Source organism: Podarcis gaigeae, assembly GCF_964106915.1.
Source record: "Podarcis gaigeae genome assembly, chromosome: 2".
NCBI classification, from domain to species: Eukaryota; Metazoa; Chordata; class Lepidosauria; order Squamata; family Lacertidae; genus Podarcis; species Podarcis gaigeae.
The window spans coordinates 24,041,297-24,060,258 of NC_139679.1; the positions used below are offsets into that span (position 1 = coordinate 24,041,297).

The 18,962-nt window shown below is 40.4% G+C and overlaps 1 protein-coding gene across 1 annotated transcript in view; it reads right to left on the reverse strand.

Moving 5' to 3' along the window:
* SMURF2 (SMAD specific E3 ubiquitin protein ligase 2) overlaps positions 1 to 18,962 on the reverse strand; it is a 70,562-nt gene that overhangs the window by 25,736 nt on the left and 25,864 nt on the right. Inside the window, exons 2-6 of the mRNA XM_083727518.1 lie at positions 10,304 to 10,342; positions 9,172 to 9,280; positions 4,185 to 4,318; positions 3,911 to 3,976; positions 117 to 201 (exon numbers count right to left, since the gene is read on the reverse strand). Coding sequence (XP_083583644.1) covers positions 117 to 201; positions 3,911 to 3,976; positions 4,185 to 4,318; positions 9,172 to 9,280; positions 10,304 to 10,342 — 433 coding nt within the window. The remainder of the gene's footprint in view (positions 1 to 116; positions 202 to 3,910; positions 3,977 to 4,184; positions 4,319 to 9,171; positions 9,281 to 10,303; positions 10,343 to 18,962) is intronic.

Here is an 18,962-nt window from a genome sequence, read left to right on the forward strand (position 1 = left end):
TACATGTAAAATATTTTTTTAGAACACACTAGTATTCTTCCCTCCCTTTTTCATCACTGCAATTATCAGACAAATATGTAAACGGCATTTATGAAATGTAAAAAGGGTTACCTTACCCATCAGGTAGATCATTGTCAAATAATCTACTGCAGTCCACAACTTGCCCTCCAGTACCTATCCGGTCTCTGGATTGAAGACTTACTACCAAACAAACAAACAAAGGCCAAAATTAGAGATACAACAATACAATTCAAATCACAACTGTATTTGGAAAGAAATGACACAACTTGTTGATTCAATCTTAAAAGCCTTCTTTTCAGTTGATTATTTTTTTACACACCATTTCAACAGAGACATGATGAGACTGGCCCCATTCAAATGCCATACTGAGGCAGGATTGACAGTTTATTCTGGTTTGTTGGGAATAAGCAGCATACTGGGGCACTCTACTTAATCATTCCAGCTTTGCTGCTGTCTTTGAACAAGTGGGACCAAAAAGCTGCAATAACCTTGGGTTCTCATGATACATGAACCCAGAATCCAGGTATCCTCTCTGGTAAAAGTGCATTTCATCCACTGAGGCTGGTACACCAGCTGCAGCTTCACTTGGTGACATCTAGGTGTGGTTGTGCATGAGGCTGCACTTGGCTTCCGGTCTGTTTCCAAACGCCATTCAGAGTACTGGCCTTTAAAGCCCTATAAAATTTAGGACCCAGGTACATGAGGAACACCTACTAATATTCCCACATGCTGAAATCATCTCTGGAGGTACCTCTGCCATCTATGGTAAGGTGGGTGGCAACCAGAGAAAAAGCCTTCAGTGGTGGTGCCCTGTTTGTGGAATTCCCTCCACAGAGAGGTTTGGCTGATTGGCTTGAACTTAAAAATGAAGTAGGATCTCAACCAACTCATCACTCTTTAATATTTGGGGTCTACCCTCCACTGACAAGAACCCTATAGGGAGAAGAGTATGTTTCTGTAAAGACCACAGCACCAAAAGTAAACATGGCTTCAAGAATCATTAAAATATGGAATCCTCACTGAATTTAGAATTACTTTGCCCTTTAATATGGACTGGCACTTGTATTTTACAAGATGGAACCGTATTTAGATTCTTGATCAGCATTATGGAAACAAAGCAGTGTATTACTTTTAGACATTAAATACGCCTATAAGAAGTGCTGGACAGAGAACACTGTAGAAGTAAAAAGGGTCTAAATACGCAGCTCACAGTTCCAGAAAAAATACATATGAACATCCCTTTAAAAAATGGTAAGCTTTATCCATTTGGTAGTATTTCTTATGCCTGAAGATTTTTCTCAATAGAACATCAGCCTGGCAATTTTGTGCCTGAAGTGCTGTGAACAGTAAAATAAAGGCTGCCTGTGAAAGCCTAAGTAGCTAGGTTTATTTTATAAACAGGTTAGTCAAGAATGAAACTGAACACACGACATTATTTGTGGTTTCTGTGGCATTAAGATTAATGTGCTTTTCCTAATCCTGTTTAGATTGGAAGTGAATGCTTGTGTCTAGACCAAAATGAGCACCTGTCCAGCAAAAGATAATAAGAGAAGCTGGGCCCCCTTTCAAGCAAAAGACATGCCAACTTTCTGAATGGGAGGCACCATTTGCAAACAAAAACCTTGCAGATCCACTTGCCCAAGTGGCAACATTCCCCAGGCAGACTTGAGTATGCAAATGTTATGAGATAACCGAGATATCAATTAACATAATCTAGTACTTTGCTTTGTTGTATCATTTAAGTCAAATCATTTCACCTCAACCACTTAAGTACATAAGTGAGCTCTTAAAATTAAATCAAACTGTAAGATATTCTGGGTTGGATCCAAAGGCTCCATTTTGTGAAGTCTCCTCCTATGAATGGAAATTCATTCCATCCAAGGACCTTTAGGTAAAATCCACTATTGTTCTTTTTTATCATAGATGCAGTAATGGTCTAAAAACATAATGTATAATATATAATGTGTTATTTTTCACAATGATGTTGTCAAATAGCTTCCTCTTTCAGGGCACCATCACTTGAAAGCACCAGAGCAACATTTGCAGACTTAACTTTTGTCTGTTCCTATTCAAACAAAAAGGGACGTGGGTGGTGCTGTGGGTAAAAGCCTCAGTGCCTAGGGCTTGCCGATCGAAAGGTCGGCGGTTCGAATCCCCACGGCGGGGTGCACTCCCGTTGCTCGGTCCTAGCGCCTGCCAACCTAGCAGTTCGAAAGCACCCCCAGGTGCAAGTAGATAAATAGAGACCGCTTACTGGCGGGAAGGTAAACGGCGTTTCCGTGTGCTGCGCTGGCTCGCCAGATGCAGCTTGTCACGCTGGCCACGTGACCCAGAAGTGTCTCCGGACAGCGCTGGCCCCCAGCCTCTTGAGTGAGATGGGCGCACAACCCTAGAGTCTGTCAAGACTGGCCCGTACGGGCAGGGGTACCTTTACCTTTACCTTTATTCAAACAAAACACTCACATAGGCAGCAGGTAGGTTTTCAAGGGCTGAAATATAATGGATTTGATCCAGCTCAAGTTAAGCAATGTTAAGGCCTACTGATTTCAATGGGGAAATAGTACTCTGCTTATCTCTCTCCCACTGCAAATTAATGAAGCTTCAAAAGCATTCAAAGTAGGTTGAACTTTAAATCTCCGAAAAGAACCTTAATCCTTGCCTGATACATCATCATTGCAAAATCTATGGGTGCTAGACATTTTCCCAATCAAATAAAGGTAGTAATAATAACACGTTAGGAAAGGCTCGCAATGGAGTTCATTCTATTATCCATGAAGAAAATCAAGATAGTGTTCACAAACATAAATGCAAGGAAGATGATACACAGATTTAGAAGATTGCATCCAATGCCATCTTTCCATTCACAGAAGGTAATTTAAGCCAGCAGACATTTTCATGAATAGAACAGGGAGAGGCTATTATTCCTGTTTCCTTCTGCGCTCCCCACTCCCCGCCCCCCACAATCTGCTACAGAGACTTGGATAACCCTTGAGAATAGTTTGGGAGGTAAACAGGGGGTTGCGGGAGAATCTGAAGAAATACCGCACTTCTGCTTTTGTTCATGGGATACTTCACTGGATCAAAGAATCTTCTGTGAATACTGGATACAACCTGGTTTAGTATGCTCCATTTCTAAGAACAATATTAGAGCCGGCTTGATCAGATCCACAGCTCAGCATCCTCTTTTCACAGAGGCCAATTAGATGCCCACGAGAAGCCCAAAAACAGACCTGAGTCCAATCTTGTGATTCCCAGCATGTTCCATCCCCCCCCCCCCGACCCTCTTTTGGACACTGTAAACCTTTGTACTGTACAGCTCTCCAAAAGGCTGTCCTGCCTCACGTGTCCCATATGCAGCAGGAGGAAAAAGGCAGGAACAACTTAGTAAGACACAGTGTGGTATAGTGGTCAGTGCGTTGGACTAGGTCCCAGGAGCCCGAGGTTCAAATTCCCCACTTGGCCATGAAGCTCAAGGAGTGACCTCGGTTCAGTCACTGCCACTCAGCCTAGCCCACCTCACCGGTTTGTTGTGGGGATTAACTGAGGAGGGGGAAAAGATAGGCTATAAATGCAATAAATCATAAAATCATAACTACAGCCAAGTCTGTACCATGACAGCCTTGCCAAACTTTTGCCTATGTTTCGTAGCTATGGCAGCTGCATCACACAACGTAAGTGGGATTTTCTGCCCAAACTGAGTAGGGATTCATCAAACCCCATGCCTCTTAAGATTGCAGGCTCTCCACACAGGAGCCCAAACACATGTCAGTAATAGGGGGAACTGGCCTCTGCGTGCACACTTTTTCAAATTCAGATGCTAAAATCTTTGATATTTTAACTACGTGTTAAAACCACATATTCAAATTAGCAAAATCAAATCTGCACTTACCTACAATCTGTCCCCTAACGGTATCATTGTCATTTGGCCCAAGTTTGCACAGATCCAACCTCTGATCTATGGAGGAAAAACAGCACAGCTTACAATCTACAACAATCACTTAATACTCGCATATACTATAAAGTTTTGTGCATCATTCTTTGCCTAAACATGTCTGTACTTTATTAAGTGAGGGGAAAGCATGCTTGTTTTCATAAAAGATTGCTTTTATATAATAATAAATTTTAAATTCTAAAAAGCTCATTCCAAAGCAGGGTCTACTCACAACCAGTGTCTTTAAGGCGGTTTATGGCATTGGAAAGAAGTCTTACGCAGCCCAGAAAACCAGCTCCCTGTTTTTTATGAATTTTCTTGTGGTTCCATACACTGATCGTTATCGAATCTGACTTCCCAATGTATCTGAAAAAGGACAAGAATTGGAGCAACACAAATTGTTAACTGCACTCTTTGGACAGTCTATGGAATACACTTTATTTTTTTTACTTCAGTGTGTTTTTGCAGCTAAGAAGTGTAAACACGGTTTCCCCTGGCAGAAGAGGTCAGATTCACAGGAACTGCATGCTACAGATTGGCAAAAGCTCCCCAAGTAATTTATTTGTAAAACAGATTTTACACGAAGGAATTTCAAAAGAGCTTTTCAAAATGTCTTGCGTAAATCAAACACGGTCGTCCTTTGGCTAGACAATGACAGTATGTCTAAGTGCAAATGGCTGGTATATCATTGGGTGTTTAATCCTGGGGGGGATATAAAATTTAAGAATTATGGTTCTCCCTGAGAGATGTTTAGCAGTCTTCTTCCATTACACATTCCCTGTTAGTACAAACATCCAAGTATTTCACTTACTAAAAGCATATCCTCCTACATTCACCCATTTAAATTATCTACTTCCCCCACCCGCAGAGCTGTAATATATCTTTAGTTATCTAACCATAAATGAAGCTGTCAGGACTGGCAGACCAAAACCCTGTTGTACCTTCCAAGACTTACAAGGGTAATTTTTTTTTTTCAAGTTCAGGGAACACTTCCTCCCACCTCACTGCTGCCCCCACCCTGCCCCACACTATCTGAAGGCCTGCATGCAAAAAAAGGACCAAGATTTCTGTTGGCAGCTTGCATAACAATCAGCAAACAATCACAGGAGGGAACAGTGCTACTGAGAAGGGGGTGGAATTGAAATCTAGTTATATTTAGATTTAAAGCAATGCACAGCTTTGTATTATTCAGTTATTTAATTTTATTTATTTAGTTATTTAATTTATATCCCACCATTCCTCCCCAAAGAGGAAGGCAATAAATTATTAGTTGTCAGCCACATAAACAGAAATTAATGTAGTTTTCTGACAGGTCATATTTTGATTTCACCTTGACTATTCCACCTTGACTATTCCAATATAATTCTATTCAGAAGTCAAGAGTGCTCGATAAGCAATAGGAAAAGTGAAGCTGATCTTGTTTCATATTCTGTCCGCCTACTTTAAACCATAACAAGTTACAGGGCGCTAAATAAAAACTGTGCTCACTGTAAAGCCTTTTCCAGCGCTCTTAAAAAAAAATCATAACATGAAGGCATATGGTAAATGTATTTAATACATAACTTTATAAATATAATATATTTACGTTTTCTGCTATTACAATGTTCTGCGCAAGTCTTGTTTGTTCAGGATAGAGGCTGCTATGCCTATTGGATCTAGCTGATTCAAAGAAACTGAGGAATTGCTAAAGGACACACAGTCCCTGTGTTTAGCATAGGAATCAATGCAAAGTCGTCTTGCCAAGTAAATAATGTTTTTCCAGAGGAAGAAAAACATTTCCTTTATGGTTGCGTTGAGCTTTTTGGAAAAAAAGCTTTTCGTCTAGCCTACTGTTCACTTGAAGGCTGATAAAATTATGTATCTTTATTTTGAATCAAACTGAAACGAAACAATGACAAAAAATGAAAAACCAGAAATTGTACCAAATAGCAGCTAAGACCAATCATTCACTTGACTCTCTCATTATTTATCCATCTAATGCTGCACATCACTCCTCGGTCTTCTAATCTTTGACATAAATTTGGATAATGGAAGCATGTATGTGAGCAAAGACAAAGTTATGAATGCTAGTGTCCCAGAAACTAGTTTCAAATCTAGACAATAAATCAATATATTTGTTTCACTGGATCCAATTTTCAACAAACTGGTTAACCAACTGTGTTCTTCACCCAACTAAAAATCTGTGACAGAACTCTGTTTGGGAGGGGGAAACCAAATGTAGGCAGCCACTAAGTATGAAAAATCTGTGTTGGAAAAGCCCACTTTGCTTGTCAGGATAGAGACAATATTTCTATCTACAGCAAGAAACCAACAGAAACTGATTTTTAATCCTCTCTGACAAAAGCTTTTTATTGCCTTGACGTCTCCATTTACAGCATCAAATTGATCTAACCAACGTCATGCTTGTTTTTTTGAAAATTCTAAGAAATGGGAAATAAGAAGATTGCATTAGAGGAGTGCTTAACAAAAATGGGCAACATTTTGTTGACATTCAAGTTGATGACATAAAAGAGGACATAATTCTGGAAGAGGGCCTAGATTTTTCCACTAACTAGTCTGAACTAATTCTATCATCTTTTTATTTCAGTTCCCTCTCATCAAAACCTAAGTTAGATATTACATTAATTTCATGCCTCTTGTAATACCAAAATATAATTTAAAAGAGTTTACAGAAATCCAAGTACATGCAACACAATTTAAACATTGTTTCACATCACAACAAATCCATTTCACACTTAGGCCGTGTACACACCACACATTTAAAGCACATTACTTCCCCTAAAGAATCCTGGGAACTGTAGTTTGTTGAGGGAGCTGTGAATTATAACTCTGGGGGCAAACTACAGTTCCCACGATTCTTTGCGGGAAGCTATGTGGTTTAAATGTGTACTATGTACACAGCCATAGTTTCAGTATCCATAAGGGGGGGAAATGTTCACTGACTGCCAAGCAAGTTATTTCCTATAACTATGAATGTGTCATAGGTCAGAGACCAGCATTCCCATGCAACAGTGTGTTGTTAGGGTAAACATTATTATACTTTCAAAATCTACTGTATGAAATGGATAGTACAGCAAATAATCACAGACTTCTGGGTTAATCACCAATGTTTGGCAGAAAACTACATATTACCTGTACTATGTAATTTTCTGTGAATGAAAAGAAATACTGAATATATGTTCTCCACAAAGAGTTGGGAACTTGCAAGAGTTACCGTACGTCAGCCTTCTGCAACCTGCTGCCCACCAGATTTGATTTGATTTTTATACTACAACTCCCATCAACTCTATCCAGTGCACAGCTGATGGGAGTTGTAGTCTGAAACAGCTGAAGCTCATCAGGTTACAGAAGGCCAAGTTATGTTGAAATAAATACATTTAAATGACATGGGAGGGTTTTTTTGGGGGGTTGCATCCTTTCTCCATCAACACCCTTAATTACTGTAAGGTTACTTAAAAGCAAAGATCATCAGCAAAGTCCTATGCATGGTTGCTCAGAGGTAAGCCCGTTAGATCCAACCGGACTTAGTCCCAGGACTTTTGTCCTGACATAGCAATGTATGCTGTCAACATACATTTGTCAACATACAAACATTTGAGCTGGGGACCCAAGCACTTAGTAAACCAGGGTGGTCCAACATGCAGCCCTGAGGCCCTCAGTAACATCTGTCGCCTCACGTCCCAGCCCTAGGGCCTCCTTCAAAAAGCCCGGTGCATTGCTCAGCCCACTTTTAGGAAGGCAGCAAGAGGGGAGGGTGGGTGTGTCAAATTTTGACTTCATCACCTCCCATTGGATGACAAGGCAGTGTGCGGCCCGTGTGTTCAGTGTCAAGGTACTCTTGTGGCCCACTTGGTATGAAAAGTTGGGTCACCTTGTGACCCAACAAGCCTCCTGACTTTAGGGAATCACAAACCCAGGCTAATACAGAACTGCAACATTTGCCCCTCTGCTGCAACTATTTAAGTATAAACAGCAGAACTTCCTAGACAATGCCATTGCCACAGCTAGCCTCATTTATGCTGTCTGCAGAGAAAATGGAGAATCACAGAAATGTAGAGTCCGAAGGGAACAAAAGGGTCATCTCGTCCTACTCCCTGCAGTGCAGGAATCTTTTGCCCAACATGGGGCTTGTATTCTTTTCTACAGACTCAGCTACCAAGGCAGATAAGGGGACAACCAGACAGACCCCTGACCCCACTTGGGGCTAATCAGAGGCTTTGGCTAGCTGTCTGACAGGAGGCCTGAGGAGCAGACTGGAGAGAGACTTATACAGTCCACGTCTGGGATATAGATTTGTACCAAGCTGCAGGTGCCAACAGCTTCACTCAGAGGGCTGAGGTTGGCTGCCACACGGTCATGTTGTGGATGGGGCCAACCAGAGCAGTCTGCATTGCAGTGGGTCGAGACTCTATGTGCACAGCGGCTCTTTCCCCTGCAGGCAGGCTGCGGAAGAAACATCTGCCAGTGGGCAGGCTGTCCAGCAGAAGGAGTTTTGCCCTATGCATGAAAAGTTCTGGTATGTTGTAACCGATAAAGTTGTGGCCATGTTTAACTCACTACAGGCCTCAGTCTGTTCACTGCTCCTGGACCTCGCATTCCCCTGTGTGGTGCACAATACTGTCTAGCATTTCCCTCACCAATTTTCCTCCTGTTCAGCTCAGTTGGTAAAGCATGGGATTCTTAATCTCAAGGTTGTGGCTTCGAGGCCCACACTGGGCAAAAAGATTCCTGCATTGTAGGGGGTTCAGACCTTTGTGGTCCCTTCAAACACTGCAATCCTGTTTCTATGATCTTGACTCTTTTTGGGCTATAATGCAAGTAGATGCAGAATATTTTACGTACGAAAGAAAACGCTACAATAAAAGCCTAACTAATTTTATGCCAGTAACATACTGCACAAATAAACTGAGAGACCAGAAAGAGGTGTGTGCACGTTCACATGTATGTATGGTAGCACAGCTGTTCATCCCATGCCTGTGTTCATCAATTGTCAGAATAGATACTCACCGTGTCCATTAAGCACTTTGATAGCTACAGATGTAAAAGCACCACAACAGAATTAGCTAGTTACTGTGCTTTTAAAGCTTTTAAAAGCTAATAAACATTTACCAACTCTCAGATAAATTATCAGGGGCTACCTAATGCTATACATTTCTAGTCTATAATCAATGCCCAGCTCGAATTCTAGCTATATTGTGATCACTCCTATCAACACCTACAAGTCATAATGCTGATTCCACTTTGGATCAAGGGTATTCTTCACAGTATCTGTAGAATGGCACTGGCCAGATCCGTCAACCACCACTTTAGCAAATGGATCAGGAAGCCCTGTCAGAAGGGAGGAAAAATACATAATAGGGTGGGAGTATAATTAAATTAGGTCATCTTAATCATGAATGGCTGCCAAATATTGGCTTTTTATAACATATTTTGATTCTTCCAAGTTATCCCTTTTTCACTGAACAGTACTAGTATTCTTACATTATCCTAGGAATGTTAAGAAACTTCGAAGCCTTTCAACTTGCTTCTGTAACTCAGTCATCTCTCTTCTTCAAGGCATCAAACCTTTCAGCATTGTTGCCAAATGTAACATTGAAAAAAAAAGGAAAAAGAGAGACCCCCTGGTGCCTTTTCTACAATAAAGTCCATAAGGAAGTCCATAAGCCTGGCCTTTCTATTTACTTATTTATTACAACTCACATGCCATTCAGAGTTTGCTTGCTTGGACTCGTGGCATAGGTGCCTCAAGACACAGTAGGCCATGATCCCCAAATACTAGAAGAAAAGTGGTTCTTTACAAATGTTTTCACTAATCAAATACTTCAAAGAATGGGAAGACTCTTTCAGTAGTTCCAAAATCAATACACCTGATTATGTAACCACAGACTAAGTAACGTATATAACAATTTACAAATTTATAAATATTACATAGTACACAAGAGACTACAGCTAGAACCAAGGCTTTTTACATGATCTCACACCACATTTACTAAAGGGAAGCCTGAATGAAAGCATTCTTCACACTAGTCTGCTGCCCCCCTGTTCAGCTTCTCTCCTAATAATTTCCACCTTTCTTTCTGAGTTCTTTTCATGTTTTGAGATAACAGCTTTTAAAAAAGCAATACTACAAAAAAAAACCCAACTCTGTGCATTGTGTGTGCAATAAACATGCATAGCCCTTTGGATCATTGCCTTGAACTTTAGATTACCACAAAAATTGTGGCCATTCATTTAAAATCACATTAGTGCTCTCTGACTTAGCTGGCTGATTACCACATGGTAGCCAAGGCAAAGAGACATTCAAACCTTGTGTAACAGAATTCGGATACAAATACATAAGCATTTACTTACGGAAGAAATCTTTTTTCACCAAGTTTTTTGCACACAGAACTGTAAGAAAAACAAAACACATTATGAAGATTTATCTATAAAGCATTTACAAAAGAACAGCAACACAATCACATGTACTGTATTGCTAAACATCACGTTAATCCACATTTATAAACTATGACTTAAATGTGAATGCAAAGGGTTCTCATTCTGCCGCTTCCCTGTTCCTACCACTGCCATGCCACCAAAAAGAAGTCTGGCTTGTTGAGACATCCAAACCTATGCTTATGGTTCATTTCTGAACATTCACAATAAACCATAGGTTTTTTTAAAATAAAAAACCCTATGGTTTAATGTGACATGCAAACCAGGCCCACATCTGTATATGATTTATTAGAAATGTTCATAGGATTTTATCAGACTTTATCAGATTTTTAGGTGCAATCTTAAATAATAAAGAGCAGACAGTAACAGTCTGAAAACACCTGGTGTTAATCCATATTGTGGAACTACAGTGCTAAGATTGGAAATAAGCCTCTCCCTGCTTCCAGACTGAACTTTGAATTCCCTGGTATCCTATGATGTCAGGTGATTGACAGGTGGTTGGTCCCACCCACATGTAAATATGGCCTGCATATTCTGAATCTCCTGATTTAAACAAACCATGTTTTTTTAAAAAATCTTTTTAAAATCCCCAGTTTTCATTTGAGAATAAAAACACAGAGCACACCAGATGGAATACAAATAGTTTATCTACATATAATCTACTAACATGTATCCTGTATATCTTGTAGTTGTGGTTCAATTTTCATCAGTGAAAGATGACAAATTAGTACTAAATGTCACTATCTGTCCAAAATGACTTATGTTTGAAGACAGACTTTCTAAAGACACCCACATGCCAAGACCACCTGAAAATAAAAGCTTCTACTTATTATTATAGTGTTCTATTTGTGTTATGGAGTTCATGCTCAAAAGATATATTGATGGTCACTGATTCAGATGGCTTTAAAAGGAGACCAGATAAACTCACAGAGGAGAGGTCAATCAATGCCTAAACAGAACATTTCAATTCAGAATATGCTTTATATAGCCTGACCAAATCCTAGAAGGATTTCCAACATTTCTGAATGGATATTACCATTGTCTCAAATTCTATGCATCCAAGACTCAACTGTGCCAAGTAATTTCCTCAACTGTTCCCCGTATCAACTGATATTGTCACCATCCATTTAGCTGACCAAGCATGAAACCCAGGCTTTATCTTTGATTTCCGCCTTTCCTTTGCTCTCAGTATTCAATCCACTACCAAGTCCTATTGCTTCTCTGTGCATATTACCTGAACTATGGTAACTTCTCCTGATCAGATCATGTGATTGTCTTTCCCAAATATTGACATCAGTTTCTCATCCCCTTCCTGATCCAGCAAAAATGTATTGTCTGTACATTCATAGTTATCTAGAGCCTTAACCACTATTGCTCTATCCTTATTTCCAATTACCGTATTTTTCGCTCTATAACACGCACCTGACCATAACACGCACATTGTTTTTAGAGGAGGAAAACAAGGGAAAAAACATTCTGAATGAAACAGTGGATGTATCATTTTTGGGCTTCATGCTGTGGCCACAGACATGTGATCTGATGGTGAATTTGGGATGACCCAATGCAAAGATCCTGAGAATCCCTGTGGATCCATGCTCTGTAACCACGTTTTTGCACCATTGCAGCCCCAGGCAACAGTGGGTGCGTGATTTTTTTGGTGCAGGCTGTAGCCATGGACATGCTATGTGATCTGATGTTGAATTTGGGGTGACCCAATGCAAAGATCCTGAGAATCCCTGTGGATCTATGCTTTTTAACCACGTTTTTGCACCATTGCAGCCCCATGCAACAGTGGGTGCGTGATTTTGGGGGGGCAGGCTGTAGCCATGGACATGCTATGTGATCTGATGGTGAATTTGGGGTGACCCAATGCAAGGATCCTGAGAATCCCTGTGGATCCATGCTTTTTAACCACGTTTTTGCACCATTGCAGCCCCAGGCAACAGTGGGTGCGTGATTTTGGGGGGGCAGGCTGTAGCCATGGACATGCTATGTGATCTGATGGTGAATTTGGGGTGACCCAATGCAAAGATCCTGAGAATCCCTGTGGATCTATGCTTTTTAACCACGTTTTTGCACCATTGCAGCCCCATGCAACAGTGGGTGCGTGATTTTGGGGGGGCAGGCTGTAGCCATGGACATGCTATGTGATCTGATGGTGAATTTGGGGTGACCCAATGCAAGGATCCTGAGAATCCCTGTGGATCCATGCTTTTTAACCACGTTTTTGCACCATTGCAGCCCCAGGCAACAGTGGGTGCGTGATTTTGGGGGGGCAGGCTGTAGCCATGGACATGCTATGTGATCTGATGGTGAATTTGGGGTGACCCAATGCAAGGATCCTGAGGATCTATGCTTTGTAACCACATTTTAAGTGGGGAGGGAAGGAAAAACACAGAAGGGACAAGGAGCAGGAGAGGGGTGTGCAGAGAAGCAGCTGATAAGAATGCAGGAGAGGGGTAGGGAGGAAAGGAAGGCAAAAGTTTTCCCCCACCCAAGCCAGCCAGCCAGCCATCTCTCTCTCTCTCTCTCTCTCTCTCTCTCTCTCTCTCTCTCTCTCCCTCCCTCCCTCCCTCCCCCCCTCTCTCTCTCTCCCTTCCCCCCTCTCTCTCCCTCTCCCCCAGCAGCACCGGAGCTTGCCTGGAGGGGAGGGGCTTTCCCTGCTCTTTGTTCCGTTTCAGCAAACACAGCAAGGAAACAGAGAAGGGTGGGCAGTAAGACCCTGAGGCAGAATGCAGGAAAGCAGCCGCTTCCTCTTTTCAAGTTTCGCTTCTCTGTGCAGCGTGCAGCCCCGCGATTTGATTTTTGCTTGATTTTTCGGCTCCAGGGACCACACATTCGCTCTATAACACGCACAGACATTTCCCCTTCCTTTTTAGGAGAAAAAATCTGCGTGTTATAGAGCGAAATTTACGGTATGTTCTTGCCTATAATTATTGTCCCTGCAACTTTACCACCCTCTAGACAATTCAGTGTCTCCTGCCCACCCAGATGACACTATCTATTCCGCTGAAACTCACTGCTACACTCCTTGAATAGTTCTTTCTTCAAATCCCTTCTCAAAAGTCACCTTTCCCTTGAAGACTTCAGCTAAAATAAAATTTGAATTAAGGACTAGGGATCAACCCTAACTCACGTCCTCATTTTCATTCATTTCTACTAACACCACGCTCCTCTCTTGCTTTTCCCTTTATGAAATGTAAATGAAGATCCTCAGAGAGACAATTGTCTTTTTGCTTATGCTACTGGGTAGAGCGCTATGTATAATGGCAATGACAATTGGGGGAGAAGGTTGAATGATTGTGACTTGGAGAAAAATTCACCAGTTGTTTATTTTATAGCAAACACTATTTCCTTAGTACACAGGACATACTAGTGTTAAGCCAGCAAGCCCGACAATTTAACACCACAAATCGGAACTCATTTGCATGATAGAAAATCATGATCTGTGAAGATGTATACAGAACCATTCACAGTGGGATCAGGTGTTAAACAGGGATGTGTTATCGCCCCAACTCTTATTATTTTCATTGCCAAGATCCTACACATTGTCAAAGGGAAACTCCCCACCGGGGTAGAAATCGTATATCAAACACATGGAAAGCTCTTTAACTTGAGTAGGCTGAAAGCAAAGAGGAAGGTGACCATAACTTTCACCACAGAGCTTCAATATGCTGACAACGTAGTGTGCGCACACTCAGAGGATGACCTCCAAGCCATCCTAAATATCTTTCCAGAAGCTTACAAAAGGCTTGGTCTATTGCTCAACATCCAAAAAACCAAAGTGCTGCACCAACAAGCACAACACAACCCCTCTGCAATGCCACGAATCCAATTTAATGGTGTAATGTTGGAAAATGTTGATCACTTCTCCTACCTGGGCGGCTATCTTTCCACAAAGATGCCAAAATCCAGCACTGCCTGAGCTCTGCAAGTGCAGCTTTCTCCTGACTGAAGTTTAGAGTGTTTGAGGACTGGGACATTCACAGGGAAACCAAAATGCTTGTTTACAAAATTATTGTACTACCAACCTTACTGTATGCTTGTGAAACACAGACCACTTATAAACGCCATCTCCAACTCCTCAAAAGATTCCATCAATGGTGTCTCCCAAAAAATTTACATATCATTTGGGAAGACAGGTGAACTAATGCCAGTGTACTGGAAGAAGCAAAAATTACTAGTGTCGAAGCAATGATTCTTCAACATCAACTTTGCAGGACTGGTCATGTTGTTTGGATGCCTGATTATTGTCTTCCAAAGCAATTATGCTATACTAAACTTAAAAATGGAAAGCGTAATGCTGATGGTCAACAAAAGAGGTTTAAAGACTCTCTTCAAGGCAAATCTTTAAAAATGACAACAACAACAACAACACAACAACAACAACAACAACTGTGAAACACTGTTCAATCCAATTGGAGAACAGCCTTTACCAAAGGTGTAATGGACTCTGAAGACACTCAAACTCAGGATGAAAGGCAGAAACAACCAAAGAGGAAGGCACATTTGGCAAAACCCTCACCATGATCAACTCCTGCCCAGAAACTTATAACCCTACCACACATGTGGATCCAGAATTGGAATCCACAGCTACCTATGGACACACCATTAAGACTATGTTCATGGAAGACAATCTTACTTGGCTACAAGTGATCACCAAAGAAAGAAGAAGATATAGAACTAATATGTTAACACATCAGAATTGTATTTTTGTCTTTCTTCCTCAAACACATGCCCCATTTCTCCACACACTTGCATCATTCCATTAAAATGACCAGGGCTTTGACCTCAGTTATGGTTGCAGTCATTGTTTTCATAGAGTGCTTCCAGACAATATGCTTATTGTCCAATTGCTATGGTTTGTTTCTTTTAATTACACCAAAGGGAGCAAGTTGTTATGATCCATTTGTACAAAACTTATATTTTCCCACTGCTGCATCTTTTTTCTTACCACAGAAAAATCCATTATGGAGGGAAAGAGCAACATAGCAATCTCTCTCCAGGTGCAAACAGAAAAATGTACAACTGAGGTAAGGTGAGAGAAGTGGTCCCTGGGGAAATTGGATGACGTGTTGGTGAGGCCCTTCCTTTATTTATTGCCATCAGGTTTCTTGCCATCAACCAGTTGTAGAACCATTTCGTTTCTTTTACTGAAAGTCCTTTCCCTAAAGAGCTTTGCTTTTTGGCTCCTTTGCAATGTTTTGCTTATGGATTTCAGCTCTCAAAAAGTTTAATTGATTGCTTCTTCTCTTGGTATGAGCTGTCCTCAACTCCCACAACACTGCTTGCTTCCCTGTCCTTTCTTTTTTAGATTATAGTAAGAGTGGAATAACAATATTAACTAACGGTGTTGTGAAACTGACTAGAAAAAACAAGTGGGCAAGTTTCCTAGTTGGGTGGTGAAACTTACTAGAAAAACTCAGGACCTGAAGTCTGAATGCAATAATGTTTATTGGAAAGTAAGACTGTAATCCTCTTGCCCTCTGCCACAAACGGTTTGTAAAAACATCCAGTTCTCAGAGCTGTGCAATTGCACTGTGGTGGAATACACACACAAAATTAAGAACAGTGCATGTGCACCAATTTGAAACTCGTAAAAACAAACATACACCCACAATGCTAAAATGGTGGTAACAAGCACCCACTTCGAAGTGTTGAGAGAGGGTTGTGTGTCAACAATGAAGAGTCATGAAAGGGGAGAGAACAACACTGTCCAATGGGCTATGTCCCGCCAACTTTGTGCATGGAACATAGCGATCTGAACACACACACACACAAAATGTTATACCTCTTGAGTTGTGGGCAATGAACGACAATTTCATTTGCATCTTACAGCGAAGAGAAATTATCTGGTAGTGTTAGGAACCTCTCCTAGTCATTTAAGGGGAACAGTATTTTTAGAGCATCTCGCCCACACTCAAATAAATATTTTCATTCTTGCTAGTCTGAACAGATATTTCTAATTCATTCCAAATATGCATATTAATTCCAAACATTTACTACAATCCTGACAAGTATACATTGCAATTTCACACATTTTGTTCATAATTGGGGTGAAGGGAGGGAAGAAACACGTGGCTTTCATTACCTGGGCCTCTCAGGAAAAGCCAAAGACATAGCACAGGTTAACAACATTTGGCAACCATTGACACTTTACTTTTTCAGAACCACATTGCATTACACTTTCTCTATAGGGCACAGGGGGTGATAGGGGCATAAACAAGAACATCCTGTGAGCGGAACTCCACCCAGGGAGTCTCCGAATCCAATCCCTATATTTTAATAGAACTTTCTTTGGAGATTGGTTTATATTATAAAGTGACAACATGTAAGGAGTACAAGGTCTAAACCTCTATTGCAAGCCGGGTCTATACATTCCTAACCTTAAATATGTCACAAGCAGAGTAGGTGTTCTACAGAAAGATACCAGCAGAACTGCAGATGACGTAATCAAACAAGGGCACACGCTACACACTGAAGGCAATCACATTCTCCTTAATTTGACCCAAGAAAAATTCCTTTGGGATCCTAAATATGGCATTCTGTTTCTGGTTCATGCTCAGGGACTAAACCAAAACTCCACTCAACTTGACTTTTAAAGAACATATGTCCACATTACCCAACATTCTGTCTGCAGCTATGGCAATTTACAGTGTCTCCAGATTAATGGGAAGGTACCCAATATTTTTTAAGGTCCTTAGAAATTTTTTAAAAATCATTTGCCTTTAAAAAATGAGTGCCATTGTCTTCCCTTGCCTCCAAACCAGGAATCCTACAATCAAACTTTCCAAAAGGAAATTCATAAACGCTAGAGCTGTCAAACATTTGAATTGCACACTCCAAACAATTTTAATGTAGGTGCCTTTTTGAGACACTGGAGGAAGCAAGAGAACTCATTATTAATTGCCAGAAACCAACATTACTACAGTATTATCTTTTCTTCCCAGTTGTAGAAGGGCACCAGAACAAAAAACGAGTAAATGAGCCTTTTTACTATAATCAAGTAAAGCTTTAGTTTATGGGGAGGGGGGCACAGAAGCTCTCTCTAAGCAACATTTGTTGCAGGTGTAGTTCTGCATGTTCCTTTCTTGCAAAGCACCACAAAATCAGGGGGCAGGTAGTAGAGAGAGAAAAGTTGATAGAGGCAGAACCATTTTTGAAACTGCTGTTCTTACTGACTATAAACAACATGCTGAACAATCAATCTGAACAAATATTATATCGCTGGAGGCAGAAAGTGCAATGCCATTAAAGAAGGAAAAGGGGGGGAGGGGTTGCAATTTTAAGGAACTCATGTATCTGGATTTAAATAGTTGCGTTCCCACTGAGAATTTGGAATTTGTTAGGTACACTGTAGAGTCTACCCTACACTCTAATGTTTAATTCAATCCTTGCAAATAATTGTTCAGGAGACAGTCACCCTACTTGCCCAATCCACATACCACAAGCAAATGCACTCATCTGCTTTCCGAGGTGACACACGATGCTTTCCCCCTTAGAACAACACAAGGACCAGACTCACCCCTAACACTACAACACAGTTAAATTTAACAAGAGTTTATAAACAAAAAACCCATAGCTTACAGGTGTGGTTTGTTCAAAGTTAAAAACAAACACAGTTAAGCCTCAAGGCCAAGCTCAGATGATGACTGCCTACATGAATTTACTGTTTTCCATCCAGGGTAACTGCAACTTGCCTCAGGCAAACAGCTTACTTGACATTGAATATTTTTCAAAACTAAAAGTCTACAGAAGCAGAAATAATCCAAGCAAAAATATTTTGGTGAACATTTAATTGAATGAGAAGCACTTTTCTGGGGATAGTTTGAGTGACAGCTTCTTTTCATTAAAAATGGAATGCAACTAACATTATTAAAATTATACTTTTTCTTGTAGATTTTCTTATGCAGCGCTTACTAAAGTTTCCATGCTAAAACACTGCATAAAAAGCCCTGAAATGTAATCAATAATATGTCTGGAGAAATATATCCAATTTCAAGGAACAAACTGAGAAAATGTTTACATATGAAGGCACCAGCATCATGGTTTTAGAAACCTGGGCAACCGAGCACTTGGAATTTTTAAAGGCCCATATACCGTAAATAACTTAGAAGACCTTAAATTAAAATGTCTTTAGTGTCAACACTCCATACAATTAACATGCTTAACATCAATTAACATAGAACAAATGTTTATAATCCTGTTTTCATTTTTATAATTTTACACCATTTTAAAACAAAAAAATCAAAGACAGTCATTAAGTCTTATCCACTGTTGAAACATAAGGCTGATCTATGAACTGTTACATTATTGTTATTACTAATGTCTGAAAGTAACAAATTTCATGCTGGCAAACAGCAACATTACAGCAGAAAAAAGTAACCTGGTCCAAAGATAAATTTGTTTTCTAATCCTCTAGTTTTCTGATGTCATCACTGCAGGAAAACAACTGAATCTTTGTGAAGTCAATCATTAGCTCCACCAAAATAAAACAAAAGATTCAATAATACATTATTCTTGCTTCTCAAAGGATGCATTTTAAAATTGGTAAGAAAGAGGACAAGACAAAAAA